Raw genomic sequence first — 11,985 nt, 5'->3', positions numbered from 1 at the left:
GACAACAACAGTATATATATACACATTTATGCCATTGTTAGCTGCCATTGATTCCGTGCCAATATAAGATTTCCTGGTGGGTCTGAACTCTCAACTTTGTGGTTTTCAGTCCAGTGCTGATCCTACAGCACCAGACAAGGAAACACTATGGTCACTCTGAGTCAGAACGGACTCCAAGGGACTTAACAACACCAATAACTATAGCTACCCTGTATAGAGTTTCCAGGGCTGCAAATCTTTACAGGAGTGGTGGTGGGGGTGGTTATATGCTGTGGAGTCGATTCTGACTCATAGTGATCCTGTATAGGGTTTCCAAGGCTGTAAATCTTTATAGGAGTAGAAAGCCTCATTTTTCTCAAGTGGAATAACTGGTCATTTCGAACTGCTGACCTTGAGGTTAGCAGCCCAACTCATAACCACTATGCTAACAGAGCTCCTTGTTGTTGTTGTTATGTGCTGTGGAGTCAGTTCTGACTCATAGCAACTCTGTATAGGGTTTCTGAGGTTGTTAATCTTTATGGGAGCAGAAAGCCTCATCTTTCTCCTATGGAACCACTGGTAGTTTCAAACTGCTGACCTTGAGGTTAGCAGACCAACTTGTAACCACTAAAGTACCAGTATTAGTGAGATGAAATGGACTGGTATTGGCCATTTTGAATCTGGCAATCATATGGTTTACTACATTGGGAATGAAAAGTTGAAGATGAATGGTATCACATTCATCATATATAAGAACATTTCAAGATCTATCTATCTGTGTATGATAGGACACTATCAAAATGCCTACAAGGAAGATCAGTTAATACCGCCAATACTAAGTTAATATCAGTTAATATTCAAATTTATGTGTACCAACCACTAAAGCCAACAATAATGAAACTGAAGCATTCTCCAACTTCTAAAATTGATCAAACATGAAATCAAGATATATTGATAATTATTGGTGGTGGAAATGCAAATGTTTGAAACAAAGAGATAGGATAAGTAGTTGGGAAAAAAAACTTGGTGATAGAATTGTTGCTGGAGATTGCATGTTCAAATTTTGACGGACCAATGACTTATTCATTGCAAATACCTTTATAAACAACATAAAAGACAATTATACACATGGACCTCACCAGATGGTATACACCAAAATCAAATTGACTACATTTGTGGGAAGAAACAGTAGAAAAGCTCTAAATCATCAACCAAAACCAGGTCAGGGGCAGACTGAGGAACAGGTCATCAATTGCTCATACATAAGTTTAGGCTAAAGCTAGAGGAAATTAAAACAAGTCCTTGAGAGCCAAATTTGACTTTTAATATATCCTACCTGAATTTAGAGATCATCTCAAGAATAGAGTTGATGTATAAGACATTAATGAATGAAGACTAGAGAGTTGTGGGATGACATTAAGAATATCATACAGGAAGAGAGCAAAAGGTTATTAAGAAGACACGAAAGTAGGAAAAGACCAAAATGGAAGCCAGAAGAAACCCAACATATAGATGCTAACGCAAATGGAAGAAATTAGGAAGTAACAGTGCTGAACAGAAAATTTCGAAGGCCGGCTCAAGAAGACAAAGTCAAGAATTATAATGAAATGCGCAAAGACCTGAAGTTAGAATACCAAAAGTGAAAGACATGCTCAGCATTTCACAACCTGAAAGAACTAAAGAGAAAATGCATGCCTGGAATTTCAATATTGAAGAATTCCTGGTGTGGCACTGTGGGATAAAGCACTAAACCACAAGGTCGGTTTGAATCACAAGGTCAGCAGTTCAAACTCACCAGCTGTTCCTTGGAAACCCAATACAGGTTTGCTATGAGTCAGAACCAGCTTGATGGCACTTAACAACAATACCATGGGCAAAATGTTGAATGATGCAGAAAGCATCAAAAGAAGATGGAAGAAATACAGAGTCATTGTACCAAAAAGAAAAGGTTGATATTCAATTATATCAAGAGATAGCATATGACCAAGAGTCAATGGTATTGAAGAAAGAAGTACAAAGTGCACTGAAGACTAGGCTTTGTAAATGGATAGAATACAAATTAATATCTTTAACAAACTGATGCAGCACTGGAGTCACTCACCCATCTATGTCATTAAATTTGGAAGACAGATATCTGGCCAACTAATTGTATAAGAGGCATATTTGTGTCTTAAGAGAGGTCATCCAAAGGAATGTGGAAATCATCAGACAATATCATTAATACCACATGCAAGTAAATTTTTGCTAAAATTCAAAACTGGACATAACAGTACATTGACAGGGAATTACCAGAGGTTCAAGCCAGATTTAGAGGACTTGGAACAAGGGATATCATTTCTGACATCAGCTGTATTGTGGCTGAAAGCAGAGAACACCAGAAAGATATTTACCTGTGTTTCACTGATTATATAAAGGCTTTCAACTGTGTGGATTATGACAAGCTATGGTCAACATTGTGAAGAAAGAAAACTTAATTGTGCTCATGAGTAACCTGTACAGAGATCAAGAGAAAGTTGTTGGAACAGAACAAGGGGACACTGAATGGTTTAAAACCAAGAAAGGTATGTGCCAGGGTTGTATCCTTTCATTATACTTTTTAAATGTGTATGCTGAGCAGAAAATCATAGAAGCTGGTTTATATGAAGAAGAATGTGGCATCAGGATTGGAGGAAGACTTGTTAACAACCTTCAATATGCAGATGATACAACCTTGTTTGTTGAAAGCAAAGAGGACTTAAACTACATACTTATGAAGATTAAAGATTGCAACCTTCAATACGAGCTGTACCTCAATGTAATGAAAAAAAAAAAAAAAAAAAGACCTTTATCTCTGGACCAATAAATAACATCAGGATACATGGAGAAGAGATTGAAGTGGTCAAAGACTTCATTTTGCTTGGATCCAATATCACTACTCATGAAAACAGCAGTCAAGAAATCAAATGTTCTATTGTGTTAGGCAAATCTGTTGCATAAGATCTCTTTAAAGTACTCAAGAGCAAAGATGTCTGTCTGAGGACTAAGGTTAGTTGACACAAGCCATGGTATTTTCAATAATGCCATATGCATGTGAAAGTTGGACAATGAATAAGGAATATCATAGAAGAATTGATCTATTTGAGTTATGGTGTTGGAGAAGAATATTAAAAGTTTCATGGGCTGTTAGAAGAACAAGCAAATCTGTGTTGGAAGACATAAAGCCAATATACTCCTTAAAAACCAGCATGGCGAGGCTTCATCACTCATATTTCAGGCATATGATTAGGAGGAACCAGTCACTGAAGAAGGATTAATGCTTGGTAAAGTGGAGGGCCAGCGGAAAAGAGGAAGATCCCCAACGAAATGGAGTGGCACAGTGGCAACAGCAATGGACTCAAGCTTAATAAGAATTGTCAGGATGGCATAGGACCAGGCAGTGTTTCGTTTTGTTGTACATAACGTCACTATGAGTTGGAACTGACTTGACGATACTTAACAACAACAACAATATATATATGCATATATGGGGAGTGTCGTGGCTCCACAGAATAAGCCCTAGACTGTGAACTACAAGTTCAGTGATTCAAGCCCACCAGCTGCTCAGCTGGAAAAAGATGAGGCTTTCTACTCCAGCAAAGATACACCCTTCATAAAGGGTGACTATGAATTGGAACTAACTTGATGGCGTATAACAACAATAACAACAATTGCTGAAGAGAATTTCTGAACCTATTCTTTGCAATACTTTTAATGAGTAGCACAAAATATATGGATGTATATATATATATATATATATATATACATATGGTGGTGGTTATGTGCCGTGGAGTTGGTTCCGACTAAGCTACCCTGTACAGGGTTTTCCGAGGCTATAAATCTTTAAGGGAGCAGAAAGCCTCATCTTTCTCCCATGGAACAGCTGGTAGTTTTGAACTGCTGACCTTGAGGTTCACAGCCTGATTTGTAATCACACTACCAGAACTCCATATGTATGTATATATATACATATATATATCCAATTAATCTTCTTAGACTGCTTTTAATCACAGCATACTCGCTCACAGTGACTCCTGGTGGACGTTACTTAACGCCCCATAAAAGGCTCTTAAAGTCCACAGCTTAAGTATTTGATTCATTTCAACTTGTGCTTCTGTCTTTCATTTTTTTAATTTACTCCAAGTGTCCATTTCTCAATTTAAAGTATGGTTTTTGAATGAATTCTGCTTCTGTGCTTTTCCATATGCCATTCATCTAATCAGCAACATCTTTCTTTTGATTGTAAAAACTTGTTACGTTCATTAATTTCTTCCCACCCCAGTAGATGAGATGAGGCCTTTCCCCTTAATTTAATGTCATTCTGATCATTCTTTGGCATTCATGGGTATTCTCTAGTCACTAGGAGTATCTCTTAATAATGTTCTTTAAACACTTTGTCACTGCTTTACCTTTAATCCAAACTCATACATTTGCATAGTGATTCCTAAACCTGAATATTTTTTTTCAGTCACCTAGTTGGGAAGTCTTTAAAAATAGCTTCCAAAGCTTCTCATTTTTCAGATATATTGAAGCTAAATCTCTGGCTTTGAGACTATGTCATCTATATTTTTAATTTGCTGAGTTTCTATTGTATACCAACAGTTTAAATAGTCTATAAGTGGTACCTAGTGAAGGTTGTTGTTGTTGTTGTTAAGTGCGTTCAGTGGGTTCCAACTCACAGCAACCTTGTATAGGGTTTCTGTGGAGCAGCTGGAGCCCTGGTGTTGTTGTTGTTAGGTGCCATCAAGTCGGTACCGACCTATAGTGATCTTATGCACAGCAGAACAGAGCTGCCTGATCCTGGGCCAACCTCACTACTGTTGCCACGCTTGAGTCCATCGATACTGCCACTTGGCCAATCCATCTCACTGGGGGCCTTCCTCTTTTTCTCTGACCCTCCATTTTACCAAACATGATCTCTTTCTCCAGTGACTGGTCACTCCTAACAATATATCCAAAGTATGAGAGATGAAGTTTGGCCATCCTGGCCTCCAAGGAGTACTCTGGCTACACTTCTTCCAAAATGGTTCTATTTGTTCTTTTGGCTTTTGGCAGCCCATGGCACTTTCAATATTCTCCTCCAACACCATAACTGAAAGGCATCAATTCTTCTACTGTCTTCCTTATTCACTGATCAGCTTTCACATCCATATGAGGTTATTGAAAATAGGGTAGTTCTAATTTATCAGCTGCTCGTAGGAGAAAGATAAGACTTTCTGTTCCTGTAAAGATTTGTTGTTAAGTCTCATAGTGACTCTGTTCCCAAGTGGGTTTGAACCACTGACCTTGTGGTTTACAGTCCAGTGCTTAGCCTACAGCATCAAACAAGAAGTAAAGATTTATAGCCTCAGAAATCCTATACAATACTGGTATAGTCAGAACCAACTCTGTAACACACAGCCACCACCACCACAATGTAATCTAGGTACACTTACCTCTCTCACCAGGTTTGTAAATCTGTTTATCCATCTGCACAAAGACCACATTTTCAGTGTGCTGGATTGCCACAGATCTTCTCTCATGAAGGTCAAGAGTGGCTCCTTTAGCAGAGAATGTAATAAAAGCCAGTGGGTCAGAACCGGCCTTAGGGACCTAAGGAGTAAATACAATACTTTCAGAGTTGGTGTTGCTTTACAAAATCCCTATCACTATGTTTTGACATTACTAAATATTTCAATTCATAGCTTATCATATTTATTCTTAAATAACCAATCTTCTTTCTTTCTCTTGTATCACTTTCTTATCATATACTACCCATTTTAACTTTCTTTTACTTTTCTTAAATGTTTACTTCCCTAGACAGCATTTCTTTTCTTTTTCAGATCTTGTTCCCTTCAACAAAAATTTTGCCATAAATTCAAATAGTTTGGCATGTCCAGGTGTGATTATGTAAGACAATATGAACACAATCTTTAACTAAGGAATGCATTACCCTTTTAAAAATGAAAAGTTTACACACATAGTAAAATTATCTGATCTCCAACCCTAGAAAGTCAAAGACCTGCACTGTTCTTTTCCATGTAGAGCAGAACAAAGTATTTTACCTCAAAATTGAGGCACTTGAAGAAATTCTCTCCTGTAACCTCCTCTTCAAATATTATGGTCTGGACCTCACCAGAGTTGATGGAGACATGCAAAACAACAGTTTCAGTAAGATTAAAAAGCTGGGCACAAACTTTATCCAAAGAGCCTTCTTGTAAAACAGAAGGGACCAACAGAACATACTGCCTGTAAAAATTAAACAGAAGCATTAGAAAAGAACGTGTCAAAGAAATGTTTAGCTACTTAGAAATTATTTTGTCATTGGGAGAATCTTGGGGTTTAACAAATGTACTTGAAACATTTGTTTAAATACATCTGAAGTCTAAATATGAAGACACACTAATATATGAAACAGAAGGAGGCTGACCTCTAATTTGAATCTGTAGGCATAAGGAAGAAAATCTCAGTTGCAAAGCAGTCATTAATTTAAATCACTCATTCTGTAATGGCTAGCATTGTTCGTCTCCTCACACAATATTTTCACCCCTAAATTGATGGTGGACATTCAACTTTCTGTTTGCTTGCTATGTTTCTAGCTTTCTTCCCCACTGGCAACTTGATGCCTGTTTCTCAACATAAATGGCTCTTCCTCAACATAAGCACTACAATTGTTTATTTAGCATTCTAGACATATAATGGTCAGAGATAAAGGGTGACATTCAAATTTGGAATTCACTGTACAAATGAAAATATTTAGGTGCATATTGCAAAATGGTAGTATGGTCTAAAATCGAATTACTTAGATAAAAACGTAGCAAAATTAGAAATTGTACCACCAAACTCTATTTGACTTCCACAGTTAACAATAAAACTCTATGAAATCACTTACACATGAGAAAGAGACTGATGAAAGAGAAAAACACCCAGAAGTATTTTCAGCCACATCATGATCCAAATAGATGAAGAAGAAACCAACACACAGCACCCTCAATCCAAGGTACAGGTTGGTGTGCCGGAAGCAGAAACCTCACTGGCCAGGGAAGCCAACTGTGAAGCTATATATCCATGCCGTAGCTTTCGCCCATTTTCCTGAGTCATCCTTCAAGTATAACACATACAATCTAATTGGATGCATTTTTAAGATTTCAGTCACCTCCCAATACTAGTATCCATGTGTGTTAATTGTCATGGGGTGTGTCATTTGAAGGGCATCATTTCATGTGTATAAAATCTTGCATCAGCACTTAACAGATTTTAAGTACCTGCAAGTAAATCTTTCCAAACACAAATGAAACCACTTGCAATAATTTTAATTGTTACCAATGAATTTGTATCTTACTACACTATAGTTTCCTGGTTAAGTGCTAATTCTATTGAAAACTCACTATCCATTCTTGGTTGGGAATTGTTCCATAGGCTTAGTATGTTTGAAGCAATTTTTAAATACTGATAGAAAGAGGCATAGGAAAGCTCAGATTGATTTTAAAAAATCAAATATTATTGTGTCTTTTTCTCTTCAGTGACTGATGTTGCATTTTCCATACAATATATAATTGAGTGCCAAATATATGCCTTATAATATTCTAAATTGAGTGAGAATAACTTAATGGAAGTTACTGTTGTTGTTTTCTATCACATTTTTCTTTCTAAGATTATAGCTTACCAATTTTGGAGGTTATTATTGTTATTATTTTGACTCTAGGGTTTTGGTTAAATAAAAAGCTCTTAGAAGATAACGTCACATTTGTGATTTCATCATGTATCACAAAGCAATCTCCTACTGGCCACTGCCTCTAATATTGCCCTTTTTCTGAAAGCAGTAAGGAATCCATCTTTACAATCTTTTGGTTAGCAGTTCAGTGATTCTGCTACAGCATTGCAAAATTTAATATGAAAAATTTCAAAAAACAAAAGTTAATATCTACCAATATTTACATTTGTTGAGAAGGAAGAAGAGGAACTTTCAGAATATGTAACTTTTGTAAGATGAATTTAATTTATATTTACATACACATGCAATCTAGTTTATCAGATTTGGTCAAAATTCATAATTATGAAATAAATTAATATACACACCTCTATTAAATTAATAGACAGCTCCTTTTGAGGCTATTACATTGACTTTTTCTATGAAGTCTTTGGATTGTCAATTTGCATCTAAAATCTATATTACTCTCTCTCTGGGACTCATTTGGAATTATGATTTATTTTCTTTTTACTATATAATTATAATACTTATGGAATGATTCTCTTAGTATTATCAGTACCTACCTCTGATTGTGGAATTCTGGTGTGGTGCTGTAGGATAAGCACTGGACTGCTAATCACAGTGCTGGTGATTCAAATCTACCAGTCACTGTCCTCAGAAACCCTATACAGGGTCACTACGAGTTGGAACTGACTCCGTGACACTTAACAATGATAACTTCTGATTGTAACTCAGTTGTATCAACTGTGCTAAAAGTATGGTTGATCATTTGTTTGAAATATTATCTAGAATGACATCTCTAGAATGAATTTTGTATATTATGCATTATGCGAGGGGGCTTCAAAAAGTTCATGGAAAACTGAATTAAAAGATAATGGAATTTTTCCACAGACTTTTTGAAGCTTCCTCATATGTCTGCTTCCATAAAGATTTATAGGCTCAGAAACCTTAAGGGACAGTTCTAATCTGCCCTGGAGATCCACATAGAATAGGAATAGTCTGGATAGTAGTGTTTGTTTGTTTGTTTGTTTTTTGTCAATTTTACAAACATACACTTTGAATTTTGTTAATGTCATCTAATTTTAAATATGGTGATGAAAACAGAAAAACATGTTTTTTCTGTCCACCATGGTTGACTTTGAAGCTATTTACAATGCCTGTGGCATAGTTATCAGTTTCACAGCAATACATAAAGCCACTAAAATGCGACAAACTCACAAATGATTGGAGGTATTTAAATAGAAAGGAAAGATGTCATTAATAATTTAAGGATATGTAGAAAGCAGGTAAATGGTAGATTTTTTTATGAGAAAAATTGGGCATAGTACTTTCATCATATGGGAAATCACCCTTTTCTGTTCAAATACATGCAATTGTTCATTCCCTCATCTCGTAAATCAGAGTTAATGAAAGATATCTCATCACTATAAAAAGGTAATGTTGGCATACGGCCTCCTTAAGATTGCTAGAAAAAGAGTTCCAAAAAAAAAAAAAAAAAATCTTAATCAATGCTCCAAAATTCAAGAACATTGCTGTAGTCAAGAATGTGTTTTGAAATGCTTTTTATGGAAAAAAATTCAAAAGAGATGTAATTACCTTCATGGAATCAAGAAAATTAGCCCTACTGTCAAAATAAAATATAAATAAGACAAAAGTCCAATTCTGAGTGTCTTGTGAATGTGTTGCAATAGTGCTAATATTGGATATGAAATCCTGCTGTGGGTTAATACACTGGACTGAAAAGTCAGTTTGAGCTGCAAAGTCACCAGCTGCTTCTCAGAATCCCTATACAAGGTGGCAATGGATCGGGACTGACTCAGTGACACTTAAAAATAGCAACAATATTAAGTACTGTATGCTATTATTTTTAGTGAAAATTCACTATATTTTAATAGATGAAGACATTTTATATTCAGACACCTCTGTGTATGATACAAAATCATGAAAAAATATGTAGGTAATTACATTGAAAAATAAAAAGAAAAGAGATTATATATGCTTCCAGTCATAGAGAAATAATATATTCTGAGTTCTAAAATAAATTTTAGAGTACAGCTTCTATTTTCTCTTACTTCCTTCCCACATTTTCTACTTCTCTTTCTTTAAGCTGGAAGCTTAAGTGGTATTCATCATTTTAAATATCAAGAAAATATCAAAATTTTGCAAAGAACATTAGCCATTTTGCAACCTTTGACTGACATCACTTTCAAAGTAGTGTTGCTTCTTAGATAAAGGGAAATATCAGCCAGGAGCTTACTATAAGCCATACAATAAATGAAAACTTGTTCTGTCCTCTGTAGAACCTGTTTTTGACAAGAATTTTACCAACAACTTCAGTGGACAGATATTTCATGCAGTAGGTGGTAAACAATGCCTTACAGTCTTCCTGTGTGGAGAAGTTCCACTTGAGGAAGAACTCAGGGTGGAGAGGTGTGAGGGGAAGTGAGCTCATAGTGCTCTCTCCTGATTTACCTTGCTGAAAACCGACCGTAAGTTGTTGGCAAACCTGTTTTGGTTTTGGCATCAAAGGTGACACAAGTTAGAAAATTGTCCAGGATCCTTTTGCCAGCTGAGTCAGACAGTAGGGTTGGGAATGAATACATACCTGACAGGAGAGATTTTCAGTAAATATAATTTCTTTGCATAGAAACTTTTGTTGTAGCCAACCAGGAAAGTACATTACTCACCCTGCTCTTTAGATATTTATCTTCTAAGAATTAGGTTTGTATGTAGCACTTTTCTTGTAAGGCCACAACAGGGAAGTGCAAACGCCTTATACCCTTGCAACCAGTGTTTAGATCCTAGTTCTAGCACTTACCAGACATGTGACCTTGGACAAGTTAACTAAATTCCTCATGCTTCTACTTTCTTGTCTTTAAGAGGAAACAATAATAATAACTATACCTTATAAGTTTGTTGCGTGGATTAAATAATATATTTAAAGTGTTTAATAAGTATAGTCTCTGGCATACTAAGAGGCTTCAAAAAGTTCATGGAAAACTGGAATGAGAAGATTATGGATTTTTTTCCATGAAATTTTTCAAGATCTCTCATACACACTGGATAAGCCTCCACAGAGACTACATGTTATATTCGCACACACACATACCAAAGTCCTATGACATGAAGAGCAATGGATGACGACATTTTTCAATGTTAACCAGAGGATTTGTCCTGGTCTGTTTGCACAATCTTTCTTCCGGAATTAGCAGTCTAGGAAGAATTCAGAAACGGTAAGTAGGTGACAGAGGAAAAGAGGGAAAAAGCAAAAGGAGAAATAAATGAGCAGTAAAATGATAACAACACATTAGATGGAAGTACAGAGACTTTTAAAAGTCAGCCATTTATTATCTTATTTAGCATAAATTCAGAAAAAGGTGATACCAAGTTTGGTTTGCAGCTTGCCAATGCCATCAGAGTACATTCTTTCTGCTTTACTTCCTTGGTGCATCCTACTATTTCTCTTTTTGTTCACACTTTGACTTCTGAAGTGTCAAAGAATATTTCTCCCCAACAATATCCCAATTAGGAAGAAAGGCGTCAGCAGAATTTTTTTTCTGCTTCCTACCCCAACCCCCTTCAGAAAGCAAATTACTTCCGGACATTCTACCAGGAGTTATGTTTGTAAATTTCTTTAGCCAGTCCTGGTTCATATCTCTTATTGTTAAACCAAAGTAGTGGGTGCTATGCTGTACCCTCTAGAAATTCCCCTTCATGGCAAAGATAGTCATAATCCTAGTTTCTGGGAATGTTGTTGATTGTTGGATCTCTGCTGAAATCAGCTCTGAGAATTTCCTTCAGTGTCAGAGATATTTTCACGCAAGGTTTCACCTTTTCCCTAGATTAAGTTTGGTATCTAGGAACAATTGTTGAGGTAGTATAATGACCCGATTCCCTTGTCCTATAATAGGGCAACTCTCAAAGACCATTCTAACACCAGAAGCCCCCATGGGGTCTCCCGAGACTTTTATTGGAGCTGTGTCACAATTCAAATCCTCTTTCTGTATAGTTTTTATTTCCTCATACGCCATACGTCAGTCTTCCCCAATTAAACACCTAAACACAAAATGTTTCTCAATGACTGAGTCCCAGGAATCTGTTCACAAGTCAGGTTACTGTCATAATGTTGTTGTTGTTGTCAGGTGCCATCGAGTCGGAACCGACTCATAGCGACCCCATGCACAGCAGAATGAAACAATGTTTGATCCTGGGCCAACCTCACTACCGCTGCCACACTTGAGTCCATCAATGATGCCACCTGGCTGATCCATCTCGTTGGGGGTCTTCCTCTTTTTCTCTGA

At 36.4% G+C, this 11,985-nt stretch overlaps 1 protein-coding gene across 1 annotated transcript in view; it reads right to left on the bottom strand.

Moving 5' to 3' along the window:
• Positions 1-10,831, bottom strand: part of LOC102828904 (ovostatin-like) — an 87,348-nt gene extending 76,517 nt beyond the window's left edge. The window contains exons 1-3 of the mRNA XM_006875484.1: positions 10,794-10,831; positions 6,039-6,222; positions 5,430-5,586 (exon numbers count right to left, since the gene is read on the bottom strand). Of these exons, the coding sequence (XP_006875546.1) occupies positions 5,430-5,586; positions 6,039-6,222; positions 10,794-10,831 (379 nt within the window). The remainder of the gene's footprint in view (positions 1-5,429; positions 5,587-6,038; positions 6,223-10,793) is intronic.
• Between the last annotated feature and the right edge of the window lie 1,154 nt (positions 10,832-11,985).

This window comes from Chrysochloris asiatica, unplaced genomic scaffold (genome assembly GCF_000296735.1).
Source record: "Chrysochloris asiatica unplaced genomic scaffold, ChrAsi1.0 scaffold00328, whole genome shotgun sequence".
Classification (NCBI taxonomy): domain Eukaryota; kingdom Metazoa; phylum Chordata; class Mammalia; order Afrosoricida; family Chrysochloridae; genus Chrysochloris; species Chrysochloris asiatica.
Note: the sequence above shows the minus strand (reverse complement) of the source record. Positions and strands in the feature narration are given on the sequence as shown.